Below are 14,482 nucleotides of genomic sequence, written 5' to 3' on the forward strand. Positions count from 1 at the left end.
GAAATTATGCAGATATTGATCAACTAAAGAGAATAATGGAAGTTGTGGGCACGCCCAGTTCAGAACTTCTGAAGAAGATATCATCAGAACATGTGAGTTCACAGCTTCATCTAGTTAACTGACTTCCTGTCATTCTTTCTCTAACTGGCATTGTATATCACTGCTTTTGTTACACAGACACTCTGATTTGGAGATGAATACCTTAAAATGATATCTGGGTTTTGCTGCTAGAATGCCACCATTCTAAAGATATGCTTTTGGAGGCATCCAGATGCCTTGAGTGTCACCTGGATAAATTTTCATACTTGTTCTCATGTACTCAGTTTTTGTGAAGAGTTAAGAAATTACTCCTGATGATCTTTTAAATGGCTTATAATTAAATTATTCATATAATTTAAAAAATTCAAACCAGTGCTCAGCTCAGAGCATTATATTGTTGCTATTAAACCTGATGTCTCTGTAATTTTTATGCTTTCCATTGTTGTAAGGCTTCTAGACAGAGATGTATCTGAAGCAAATAATATGTTCTGCATGAGTGCTCTATTTAGATCCATAATTTGAAAATAATTTTATTCATCTCTCTAAATGTGTGAGGTCCAATTTCTTCATGTTTGTAGTTAAGAGTGGGTTTTTTAACTTTCCATGTGCCTTCTTTAAAATAGTTATCTAGAAAATGAACAATTTCCACTTAATTTCTCTGCTAAAGTGACACTTAAAAGATTCATTGTAAGAGTAACTGGGGATAGCCAGATAAGGAATGAGGTGTAGTATTGTTTGATAAAGACAGGTGACGGGCACAGTGTAAGAGTTCAGCTAGACACCAGCACACAGATACCTCCTGAGCTGCAGCTGTTTTCTTAAACCTCTTCTGTATACACCTCAGACTAATATTAATGGCTGTTTCTCAGCTTGTGTGTATATTGACAGGTTTCCTTTGACCTTGCTAATGAATACTCTAGCAGGTTAAGTAAGCAGGAGCAGTAGGAGAGACAGAGCAACCCTTTAGTTCTGGAAGGTCCAAGCATAATGAAACCTCATCATCACAGGCCAATAGACAGTCCCAGTTTTTGGGTACCCAGCACCTAGGAATGGCTGGGGCAGGAGGCTAGCTAAGCATCCATCCTTTTGCCAGGCACTGCATCAACCAACAAATCTCAGACCATGCTGTCTCAAACATAGATCTTTGTATAGTCTCACAGGTCCTTTTGTACCCTTCATGTGTTATTAGGATCCTGCAGGTTTTGCTGTAACACATTCACAGTGGTGTATACAAATGTGTTATTTACCCACAACCAGTGAGCTTTTTGATTGTGGGAGTAACACCCTAAATACTTACTGGAAATAGTACATGCTTTGTTCTTCTAATTTCTTGTGTTTCAGAGCATACCTCAGTGAGGTACAGGAATCCTGAAACTATTTTATTTGGGCTAATTGTACCTTTAGAGCACAGGCAGAACACAAAAGCCAGGTTAATGAACAAGAGTCCTGCTACGTTATCTCTGGGCTGCTGCTACCTGATTAGAGGAGCAATGTCAAAGGAGAAGGCATACCTTGCTTGGAGGTAATTTCCAGCTGCAAGGGAGTTTCTTCATTCTAGTTCTTCTTTATCATGTAGTTTGGCCTTACTGTTTAAGTATTTCTTAATGCAGCTTGCAGACATGGACAATTTTTTAACATTCCTGTAACAGCAATGTCAGAGATTTGCTGAAATGCCAAGTCTATTTTCAGTTATAAGTACAGGATTAAAGAACTGGAAACTAAAAGATCAACCTCCTTGGATGTTTCAGCACAAGATACCGAGGTCTTTGTCAGTGTTTCACATTAATATGAGTTTAAATGGTAATTGAATTTCAGAATAATTTAAACATTGGGATTCTCTTGGTCAGGTTTCTGTGTGAGTATATAAGCAGAGGGGAAAGCCTAGTAATTTAACTTTGATAGGTCTGTGTTGTTTTCAGAGGATTTCTGGGCAAGGTTGGAGGTAATTTTCAGTGCATCTTGTTCAGTCATGTTAGGATTAGTTGTTGATTAGTTGCTGTTTTCTATAGGCCAAGGATGCTTAGTTAGCCTTCTGCAGATAGTGTCCTGACAGGACTGCTAAATGTGGAGAGACGTTTGTGTAAGACAAACACATTTTAAAAAGGTTAGGATTTGTCCAAAGACCAGCTGAAGTTTTTTATGGGTTTAAGGAATAGTCACCTGCTTCTTTTTTGACAATTCATTTTCAGAATTCCCTGTTCTTTCTGATCCAAGTATGCAACCTCTTGCCAACCTATCTACCTCAGCCTAAAAATTCCTAGTTCATGTAGTGTCAGGCTGACATTTGTGGGTCCTATATCCAGGCAGGCTTTTACTAGCTCAGTTTGGATGAGCCTTTCACAGCCACAGTGAAAAGGCAAGGTCTGAATTCTGTTAAACATCTGAAAAGCTGTTCCCATGGAGTATCAGAATTTGTTCTTTGGTTAGTGAAGCTACATCTCGCCAGAGAAGAGAGAGGAAGGAAGGCTGCAGGTTGAAATATGCCACTTTGCTGAGGGTGACTGAAAGATGATTTAGGGTGCAGTTTCTGATTGAGCATTACATGCATGTGTTCCCTGGGGATATACTGCAATGAACCAGTAAAAGCACAGGTGAAAACTAAAGTACTAACACTCAAGCCTTAAACCAAAATGTGCCTGCTTAAAAATACCTTGCTTATTGTCCAGTATACAGGAGCAGGTGTTTGAAACAAGGTCACACATGTGGTTTTATGTAAAGAGGATTTCCCATGTATAAGAAACATCAAAATAATGTCTGGTTTTTTAGAGTTGATGTGGTTATTGTTGAGCAATATTTAACCCTCTGGATACGGTATGTGTATTGACTTATTTCTAGGCAAGAAAATATATCGAATCTCTTCCACATATGCCTCAACAGGATTTGAAAGCAGTGTTTCGAGGTGCCAATCCATTAGGTAAGAAAGTCAGACTGACACAGATAAAATTTTTCACTAACATAGGAACTCAAGCATTCCTTGAATTCCATGCTGTATGTTCCCATATAACAATGATCAGACCAGTGAGAAAAGCATTGCTTAACCTTTCAACTTGAGACTGTTTTCATGAAGCCTGTGTCTTTTTGTTTCTGATGGAGATTACAGGAACCTCCTAAAGGGAAATGGTCCATGGATGAAAAGCAAAAGTCAGCTGTACATAGCAGAAATAAATAAAAATGTCACGGGGTCTAGATTAGAGACATCACTTTTGGCTCAGGAAGGCAATGAGCTGTAAATTGCTGGCAAGCAGAAGAATATACCAGGAAGTATGGCTGTTTGAGTGACCCTTTGGAGTATTATTTCCTAGGAAGATATGAGCCATTGTTGGACACAGAATACTGGGCTGAGGCAGACCTTTGATCTGATCCTGTATAATTGTACTTCTTTACAATTGTAAAGTGTAATCAATTGGTTCTGCCTGTGAAAAAGAGATGTTTTATAAACATTTTCTTGTGACATAAAAAGGAGACACTTGAGTCATCAGAACCATCTCACTGCAGTACCAGGTCAGTTCCATCAAGTGTACAATATAGGGTAGTATTGTGAGTTAAAATGCATTGAATTCATTTTGTGTATTAATATAAATTTTATTCTTACAAGTAGTTTAGAACACTTTAATATTAAAATATGGGATTTATTTGCCTGAAGTACATGAGAGCATGCTACATATTAATAGCATAAAGGCAAATTAATGCCAATGCTTATATGAAAGCAGTAAAAAAAAATAGTATTTTAAATAGTTATGGTAAAATTTCCATAAGACCTAATTTCAGCCATACAACTCTTTCTCCTTTCTAGTATACTTCAAATGTCAACTTCAAACACATTTTGTTTATGCTAGGTCCTGTGAAGTTGCTTTGGGGTTTTCATCTGATTGTTTCATTGGTGCAGCATATTAGAAGTGTAATCTCACACTTTATTATTCACAAGTCACTTAGCTTGGTCCTGATTAGTGCAAACTTAAGCGCGCGATGCACAACACAAGATAATACCCTATAAGCATACGTGGATCTTTTTAGAATTATGTCCTTGGATATCTGAAGAGGTGAATCAGATCTCCAGTTGACTATATTGAACCTTTGTGTATGCCACAAGGAAACCAGAAGCTTCCTTCAGTTCTTTTGTACTCACAGTACAAAATCTTCTAAACGTACTTGTTATATTGCCTAAATTTTGCAAGAAACATTAATTGCATTTAAGGTGAGTGAGAATAGGTTGTGTGTAAACAGTTGCCTTTTATGGTCTCTTCCAGTTTTGAACTGTGTTTCTGTTTTTGCCTTAGCTGTAGATCTTCTTGAGAAGATGCTTATTTTAGACAGTGATAAAAGGATCACAGCCTCGGAAGCACTTGCACATCCCTACTTTGTACAGTATCACGATCCAGACGATGAACCCGAGGCTGAGCTGTACGACGAGTCCATAGAGAACAAGGAGCGAACCATAGATGAATGGAAAGGTATCAGAACTGCATGCACTAGTTTAGACATGTAGCAGAAAAAAGCCTTACTTAACAGTTTTCCTCCATTTCTAGCCAGAGGAATTTGAACTTTTAAGCCTCAGGCAAACAAGGTAAGTTCATATGGGTGCTTGTGGGAGTAGACAGGCAGAAAGGCTTTCTGGATTTTGCCCACTCTTCCGTTCTGTCATCTCCTTACTAGATTCCCTGTACCAGTGAAAGCTTAACTGAAAGCTTATGCTAGCTACCAGGTAATCACACATTCTGTTTTGCTTTTAGTTTTCTAGGTCAGACCCCCAGCTGAAGTAACTGTCCTGGGGCAGGTGACACTACTTGGGATTCTGGTTTAGTTCTGATCAGGACTGGAAAGTAATATTGTCCACATAAATGTGTATTTTGTTAATAATTTTTTCAATAGCAAAGGAATTGGGATTAATAACTACACCATGCTATTGGTCCTGTTTGAGATGCTTGCAACATAATCATATTGCACTGCAGTATCATGGAAGTAAAGTGGCACAACATTAGATTGCAAGTACACTGAAAAGTACAGTCCAATTTCACCACTGTCTAATGAGGACATATGATTCTAAAAATTCCTTACTAGAGATTTTAAATTGAGACTAATGTAGAAAACTAATTGTTTCTGTTTATCAATAACAGTCTTTCCCTGGCTTAAGATGAAATATGTCTTCTACAAAATAAATGTCCTTTTGTTTCTATTTGCATTTTCTGTAACTTTTACTCAGCAAAGATTCAATAAAAATTTATTATCATAGTGGTTATGTTTATGATGAAGAATACTCTCATTTCTTACTCATGTCCATCCACTTGTGCCATGTTTTATTCTGGGCATCACAGGGGAGAAAGCAGGCTGTCTACAGCAAATGTATCTTAAAGAAATATGATAGTGGGGTTATGGCTCTCTCTACAATAAATCAATGTCCTAGAGCCCTAGAAAGGCTTTTGTAGAAGCTGAGTGGTCTGACAAACAAGGAGAATTGACTGGCATCACTTACTCTGTACACATCTCCGTTGCAAAACCTGGCAGCCTACAGGACCACCCATACATGTTGCTTGTTGTGCATTTGCTGCTGTACTTAGGAGTGGATGATTTTACTTCTGCTGCTTTTTTAGTTGCCTGAGTCTTTAACAGGAAAGTTTCACAATTTCTGAGTCATGAAGTGGATTTCTGTTTGTCATGAAATTCCATTGAAATTATTTCAGGAACCATTTTAGCTTAACAGCTTAACACTTTCTAAACTGAAATGAAGACATGAAGGTGAATTCTCTTGGAAGGGCAGTATCATATTATTTATCACTGCATTTATCATGTATCGTTTTTTACATCATTGACTTTGATGGAACTACAAGTCAAATTCCTTCTTTATTCAGGTTTGAAAAAAGTCCTGAGACAAAAATCTCCAAACTTGCACAGCAGGGTTTGCTTCTTTTCCTTCTTCCCTCTGGCCATATTTTTATCTTGGGGAATAAATGTTTTATTTTCAAGTACAGCATGTGCCACATTTAAGTAAGATGATGTAGTGTTGATGAAATATTGACCCAATTTCTCAAGATGTCAATGGCATGTTTCTGCTCTTTTTCTGTTCAAGTTAAATACCAGTGGTGCCTGATCTCTACATTATGCACTTCAGAGTTTTCTTGACCTCCATTGCACACTGCTAAGGCTTGCAGCCCAAGATCATAGATAGATCTCTTACTGACATGTTTAATCAGTTAGAAAATATTTCAAAATTTCAGAGGCCAAGAGTATGCTATTCAGAGCTGAATGCTATACATTCTCTCCTTAGATGTTGCTCCAGTTGCACATATCTCTGCTGAGTACGATAGTTACAGTGAGAAGTGTAAAGAGCTTAATAAACATAAACCATGCAGCCAGTGAGAACAATTCCTAATGCAGTTCCAGGTGTCCGATTTGTGAGGACACTGGCTTCTCCAAGTTCAGTCAGCTGTAGCTCCTCCCTGGCTGCCTGTAATTCTATGTAATAGTCATAAGTCAGTCACTCAAAGTCACCTAACAAGTCCTCCGATGCCTGGTGTTCTGCACACAGAATTTCCTTCAGAGAAATCCCTCACTGAAACTGGTACACACATCACTGTACACAGTGGTACAACATAACACAACCAGAGCATAAGCAAGATTCAGTCCCAAGATCTTTTACATACTATGTAGAGGATTCCTTGGTATGCTTGCAGGCATAGCAGCTGTCTCAGACAGAATTACTTAATAAACAAGCTAACAGGCATGAGTTTGATATGATTTAAACATCACTGTTTGGAAAACAGAACATGAAGTAATGCCATAACCTGAAATTAACCATGTGCTAACAGGACTTGGTCCTTAAAAACCAGCATCTAATTTGAGAAAATACGGAAAAGGTATCCACTGAGAACATATTCCATTAATGTCTAAGGCAGAAAACAGGACGTGACTATTAGTATTAAAAGATAAAGGGTTATTCCCAAAGCAGGGTAAAACAGCAAGTAACCCATGTTTCTAGTTATTGATGAATATAGAATTTCCTGATAAAAGCTGTTACATGCTTCTAAGACAAAAAGAAAATTTTTTTCAGAGTACTGTAAAATTAAGCCAGCTATAGTAACACATTAAAAAAAAACAAACCAAAACAGCAAAAAAATGGGATCCCAAGGAATTAGCACAGAATTGCAAATGATATATAATTGAACTGACTGAGAGATGATAAAGAATGTTCTCCACAGTTAAAATTGTACATTTTAAAACCTATCTAGGTTCTTTTAAATATTCCGTTTTCCATTACATAATGTCTTTCATTACATCATTTTGGCAGGTCATCTGACAGCATAATTGATGTTTTCATTTCAGGGCCTGTGTGTTTTAGTAATTAGTTGAAGGGGACAGTCATGTTGTACAATAATAGTGTTTGTGAATCTAATTTGTATCTGAGGTTAAGAGGAGGATTCCTAGTGAATTCAGTCTGGTTTTGGATCTGGATGCTAAAAAGGCTGGAAACAAACTACAAGTCATGTGTATCTGTAGAACTGTTTTGTCTGGAATCTTTTTCTTTTGAAGAAAATATCATCTAACTCTTCTCTCTTCCTTACACCCCCTCCACAGAACTTACCTATGAAGAAGTGAATAGCTTTAAACCACCTGACTTAAAAATGGACAGCCTGGAGATAGAACAGTGAATACAGGCAGCTCTGTCTTGCCTTGCTGCACTATGAAGACTGTTAAAATATAACCATACAATTTAACCTGTGGTCAGACATAGATTTTACTATCCAAAGATGTTGGAGGAGATGTGGAAACACAGATACATTAAACAGAAGCCAGATGTTGTCTGTTTTGGGTGGGGGGGTTTTTTGCCTTGTAATATGAATGTATTCCCAATTCAAAAAGGGTGGTAAAGAACTGCTTCATTCTGACAAAATTATGCACTGAGTTCTGTCAAGCTGTGTGTTCTGCATGTTTCATTTTATCAGTTGTATTGCCAAAATAAAGGTGACCTTTTAAATTAATTTTAAAATTGTACATTTAAAGCATGAATGTATACAAACATAAACAAGAAGTCCATACAAGCAATCTTTTTTTTTTTTTTTTGTGGCATTTTTTCTGTCTGTTTTTGTACTATTTATAGTTAGTGCCTTTATGAAGAGAGGGTGTGGTAGTGAGATAGACAGAATATGCATATGTAGTCATATCTGTGGTGGTCCTACACATGTACTGGATGTCTCTCAAGCAATCTTAACACCAGTTGAAAGTCAGTAAAAAAATAAATCTTTCTCTTCTCTTGCCATTCATGTGTCTGTTCTCATTATTTTCCAGAGGTATTTTTTAATCTGCACAATACCCCTTTGTGAGACAGTTTTACTACCCGATGGTATTCCTCACCATGCCATTGCTGGACTGTTGGTGAGTTTGCCTAGGTTTACAGGAAGGTGCCTTGAAGGTACCGCAGCAGAATTCTGTAGACTTCTGCAAGCTTCAGCAAAGGCTGTCACAGATGGCAGTGCAGGAGCGCTCAGTTCAGTTCACAGCTTTGAATTAAATATTCCACATTGTCTTATTTTCCTTCACAAAATCCTTGGGAAAGTAATCTAAAAACTGCTATTGGAAGACGTGACAAAACAAGTAGATTCAAGAATTTGACACATTCTCATTGGAGTTTCTTTCCAAGCAAAATTCTAAAGGTTTTCTGACTCTGAAAAGTTGGAAAATTAATTAAAAAATTTCAGGATACATCAAATACCAATAATTTTTTAAGAATTAAATTTATCTGATTCCTCCATTATACTGTATACAGGAACATAGCATGCATAATGCTGTAACAGGAACATCCTTTTGGCACAAGGCCTCGTCTATTGTATTGGCTGTGTCTTTCTACACACTTGTGATTCACAGCTGTTTAATGTTTAATTTGTGTCTTGTTCTTGCTCAGTCAGAGTCTTATTTGGGCGGTAGCTTTTTATAATATTTAGGTTCTCTGAAACTTTTGTCATATTCAACTGTATAGCAGTTATATAAAGTAATGGATTCTACTGCATTTGCTTTCCTCTGTATATTTTCTTTGTTAAAATAAAGGCTTTTTCTTAATAAACAGATTCAAAAACAAAAAATCAAGACCAAGAACTTTGATTTTTTTCAGAAATAGAAATAGGCATTCCATCTAGAAAACATGCTTCTAATTTGTGGACTAAGTGATAGACTGTTTTGGTAATATTGACCAGTTATCCATTACGTGCATCCAATGAAATGCAGCCACTTGTATTCAACTTTCCCTAGGGCATGTTAATCTGGAGGTGATGCCTGCATAGATTTCTTGCAACTCCACTGCAGTGCTGTCAGCCATCATTCCTTTGGCTTTCTGTGAAGCTGGATGAGGCCTGTAATAATCATGCAATGACTGAATTTCATGCTGAATAAAATTAGTCTGACTACATAATGAAAATATTGACTTAGTCATATCTTAAACTTTTTTTTTTTTTTTTTTAATTTGTTCATTTGCCAGTTAAAACTAGCTCAGTCCTTTATTTTCTCTGGAATCTGATATTGAGCTTACAAGCCTATTCAGCAACTCCATTTCAGTTGTAAGGGCTAGGATGAAGTAAACAGATTTCACAAGAACTTTTCATGTCTGACAATAATTAATTTATTATAGGGTTTGTCCCTTCATTTGTTAAATCTGGTTTCCTGGCTCTGAGGGTGGCCATTGTCAAATGCTTCAAAGGATGCATAAAACTGGTTGCCATAGCTCTGCCACTTGAGGTAAAAGGTTTATGTTGCTTCCAAAATTTGTTTTTCTTACAACTCTGAATCTTCCTTTGAATATTTTCTTTGCCATTCAGAGATGCAATTTTTTTTCTAGGAGATAAATTATGTAGGAAGAATATGGTCATAGCCACATTTAAACTAATCAAAGATGACAGTAATGGGCAACAATAGCTCAGCCCTTTTTAATGAATTACCATCAAAACCTGTAAATCATCTCATTTTAATGTAAAGAAAAACAGTAGGGAGACAGACATCTTTTTCCTAGATGTGCAAAATGAAGGCAATTACTCAGACCTCAAAAATCAGTAATTAAAGTGTTTTCATAGAGTAGGTAACCAGCTCCCTTGTGGCAACCCAACGTGAGACTACAATTTGATAACTTTATCAGTTTACAACAGCAGGAGAGGGTAATTGGAAAGTCAGTACCCCAATGGGACAGAAAGGTGGAAAGCTTAGCACTAACAATGCTTATCATTTGAACACAGATGGAAGAAAAAATTTATCAACCAACTCAAACAAGCAGATGGAGGTAAATATAGAGGAGAGAGGGCTTTGTCAGGTTTGGTGAGGCAGATGGCTTAAAGGTAAATTTTAAGAGTAAATAAATGTAAAGCTTTTATAAAAAAAATTATTTGCTAAAAATGTCTTTAATAAAAGCATTGATTACATGGCCCAAATGTTATTTGCAAATCTTGTAATGGTGCCTGCTTAAACAGTGGGGGTTCAATCTCCTGACAGCACTCTTACTTTCAGTAGCACAGTTGTTCCTTTGTAGGTGCTCCATACATTGCATGTATGCTTGAGGAGAGCAGCATGGGTTTTAGCCCACACTAAATTAGGGTACTCTCATCCCTGGCCACCTGCAAAGCACAGAGGGGAAGCTTGGAGGAGCATGGCTGGGCTTTGCTCATGGAGGAAGCAGATCAGGCTTCCAGTGGGGAGAACACAGCTGTCCAAGGGCTTTCTCTGATCAATTACTGACATTGTTAGCAATTTACTTTTAATCTGAATTTATCTAATTTCAGCTTTCAGTAACAAGAGCTTATCCGTCCACCTAGTGAATTGAAATCACTTCTAGTATTTATTATCTCACTCTATAATCAGGGTTAGTGCAACCCCAAGCCTAGTAATTTTATCATCACTGGCAGCAAAAGGTCTTGCAAAAGGAAAATCTTTTGCAAGCATCTCAGTCTTTTGACATGCCTACGCATACACCACACTTTTAGAATCTGTTTCTTTATTTTCTAACCTCTTTACCTCATCAGCACTGAAACCCAACAACAGGAAATTGATACAACACAGCCAAAGCAGACAGGAATAAAAACCCTTTAATCTACAATGGACCAATGGAAAGAAAAACCAAGGAGGGTTTAGAGGAAAAGCACTGTTTTAAAGGATATCATGTGCCATACCCTGAAGATACAAAGTGGCTACTTGAGTCTGAAATAGCAGGGTTACCAGTAAGTTCAAAAATATATAGAAAGGAAAAAACAGGAAATTGGGTAATCAACACTGATATATGAAAAGAAATACATCATTATCAATAGGTCAAGAGTCATTATTTAGACAACATTGTTGCAGAGTTCTAGGTCATGGTCTTGTTGTCTTTTTCATCTGATATACCAGATGAAAGCAAAAGGGGAGGAGGGTCAGTGTGCTGCAAGATCTGACACAGCAAGCTCACCCTAAGTGTCAAGAGGGGAGCAACCCTTCCAAGGGCCAAACGTGGGCAGCAAAAAGAAAAAAAAGAAACTTTGACAGAGGTGGGAAGCAGTCAGTACAAAAGTTACTTCCTTCCTTTCTTCCTGTCACATGCGCTCCTGGATCATAACAAGAAAACAGACCTCTACTTTCCCCACTCTAGGGACCTGGTCAAAGATTAATATGTCCAAAAAGTACCATACTGAACTGTCAGCACATATTATTTAAGTATCCTTTGCTACACCTGTAAATTACTGACTTGGCCCAAGAATCCCTGACAAATGAGCAGTGGTAAAGATTTAGCTCTCATGAAAAGAGAATTGCATTGTAAATTGGGTAAACAGTGTCTTTTGTTAGCAGCAGAAAGGGGTTCAACCTCGACACAATCAGTCTCCTTAGGAAGGAATTAATAGCAACACTTCCATTTGCTTTAAAAGCAGCTGCTTTCTTCTCACACATTGCTGGTACTGCTGCTAGTGTTTATGGATGCAAACACTGGTCCTCAGAAATTCAGCACACCTGCACAAGTGGGAGTACCAAGTGTCATTAATTTGAGTCTGGGTAAGGGGGTTTAAGGCACTAGTACCAAGAGATTTAGAAAGCTGCATGAGTACTGCTGCCACTGCCTTCCTTTCTGCTCTGAGATAAAATATTGAACTGATACACCTAAAAGGGTCTAAGTTTTCACTACAAGGAGGGAATATATTGTGAGCTTTCTATGTGAACACTGATCTTCTAACCAATCTGACATTTAATCCATTAGACCAGAAATTTTTACATAATGAGCAAAACTTTTCAATTAGGCTTCAATCCTGCAGACATAAATGCTTCATTTTGCACTCCCGCAGTCCCCTAGCTCAAATTATTGTCACAAATTAAGATATGTACCATAGCACAGAGGTTTTTGCCAGTCCTTCTAGATTTCAATTTGACCACAAGTAATACTGAACACCATAGAAGTACTGAATCACAGTGGCAGCACTGAGACAACTATACACTAAATCTGCCATAACTGGCAGCCTCCACTGAGCAATATTTTGTTCCTTATAGAATAATATGCTGTGGATTAGCACTCAGATATAATAATATATGCCTACTTAATATTAGAGCCTGATTGCTCAAATCAAGAACACATAGTTAAATTACATGCTGTGCAAAAATTATATACAGTACTCCTATCCTGCTCAGCTCTCTCATTAGGTTGAGGTGGAAACAAAGAAAACTAAGGTAGGATTGAGTAGGATGGATAAGATAGGGGTAAGAATGCCATGATGGTTTGGGTGGTTTAAACAGGAGATGTGCACAACTATGCCTTGACAAATGAGTAAAGCTATCCATCGGTGATATCCATTAATGCTCTTTTCATATGATTTTTGCATTGAAGTTGGGAAACTTGAAGAAGTTTTGGTTTGGTTTTTTTTTGCTCTGTAGACTATAGCATCTCATACTGCAATAATCTGTGATAGTTCAAAAATTAAACTTCTTCAGTCTATTGTGGGAGAAAACTTGGTGGATTCTGAGGAGTGTAAGTTAGAAGAGTGTTAAAAGTAGTTGATTTATACATATGTGCCTACTACTCTCTACAACTGGCCTCTCTTCCTCTACCAACGTCCAGCAAGCAGAGATAACGGGGTAGTACATAGTTACTAAGAAAGTTCTCACTTGACCTCTTGAAAAAATGAAACATATAGGTTTAATTATTTTTTAAAATAAAAGAACCACTTAGGTGGTCCATACTTATTCCTTTCTGCTGATGGCTGAGTGACCTTAAAACATAGCAAGGTCCCCAGGAAGGCTACATGTCACAGAAACTGGAACTGAAACACCCTGCTCATGGGGCAGAGAGACAAAATCAGAAAAGTTGCAAAATACTTGGCAGAGACTCCAGTGGGGAAGGGTGGGGACAAAATAGCACAAGAGTATTATCCGATTAAAACAGATTTTTTAATTACTATTTTATAAGCTTCACTTCTTGTTGTAATAAATGGAATGAACTTACTTCCTCCATGGTAACAGGTCTAAGTAGACAAGCACAGAGGATTTTTTTGAAGGTGGGGACATAGAAAGCTTGCAAAAAATAATAATGTTCTAGGAATCAGCTTTCAACAGTTCAGCAATATTTTGTGTTTATTGACATTGAAGATATGTTTTACGCTGCCAAATTATTCATATGCGAATTAGTGTATCAAGAATAAAATGATCATATGAAAGACAGACATAAACAGGCAAAAAAGTGGGAAATGTTTGATTTTTCAAAGGACTTTGTATGGTCTCCTTTCCTGCACATTATCAGTGCCTGGACTGGAGATCAGGTGTCAGTCCCCTCTCCCTGCTCACACTGATGCCCAGGGCCCAGCAACTCGCCCGCAGTTCAGCTCCTGACAAACAGGGCTGTGCCATTTTGTCATCTCCAAGTGACAGTTTGTGGCAAGCAGCTTTGCCATCAAACTCTCTTACCAGACTTCATACATGTAGGATTTCTCAGGAAAATATGGTTAGATTTCTCACTTCTTGCTTGTAGAGCTTCTGCTCCAGTACCAAATCTTCACCTCCAGGAAAAGGCTGGAGGGAAATTGAGCTCTCAGTTCCCAGAGGGATTAGAAAGAGTACTGTACCCATCCCATCTACCTCATATGCTTTGGAGCTGATGGCAACTGTCCAGCACATCAAAAGTTGGCTCTTTAAAAAACCCCACCACATTCTGGTATATTTTAAGTCTTCCCTTTATGGGATAAGCATTAGAAAAGTGCAATTTTTGCACCATTAATGCAATTATTTTTTGTTAATGATGTCTGAGGAAGATCCTTTTTTTTTCTATTTACTTTACAATAAACATATGCCAGAAGCAGAAACATCTGATAGCATTCTTTTTTTAATCTATCCTGTCAAGCACACATTGCCCAGAATAAGATACGGCTGTAGCGTCTATTAGTCCCCTTGCAACAAACTGTCGTTGGGAAAACACATCACCATGTATCCAGCTGAGCCTAGCAGGATGAGGGTGCAGAGACTCACA

The 14,482-nt window shown here is 37.7% G+C and overlaps 1 protein-coding gene across 1 annotated transcript in view; it reads left to right on the forward strand.

Moving 5' to 3' along the window:
- Window positions 1-8,904, forward strand: part of MAPK11 (mitogen-activated protein kinase 11) — a 31,105-nt gene extending 22,201 nt beyond the window's left edge. The window contains exons 9-12 of the mRNA XM_005519215.3: window positions 13-92; window positions 2,875-2,953; window positions 4,317-4,490; window positions 7,609-8,904. Coding sequence (XP_005519272.1) covers window positions 13-92; window positions 2,875-2,953; window positions 4,317-4,490; window positions 7,609-7,682 — 407 coding nt within the window. The 3' untranslated portion in view covers window positions 7,683-8,904. The remainder of the gene's footprint in view (window positions 1-12; window positions 93-2,874; window positions 2,954-4,316; window positions 4,491-7,608) is intronic.
- The last annotated feature ends 5,578 nt before the right edge of the window (window positions 8,905-14,482 follow it).

Source organism: Pseudopodoces humilis, chromosome 5, assembly GCF_049639895.1.
Source record: "Pseudopodoces humilis isolate 2021_Gansu_Grassland_sample_001 chromosome 5, ASM4963989v1, whole genome shotgun sequence".
In the NCBI taxonomy this organism is placed as follows: Eukaryota; Metazoa; Chordata; class Aves; order Passeriformes; family Paridae; genus Pseudopodoces; species Pseudopodoces humilis.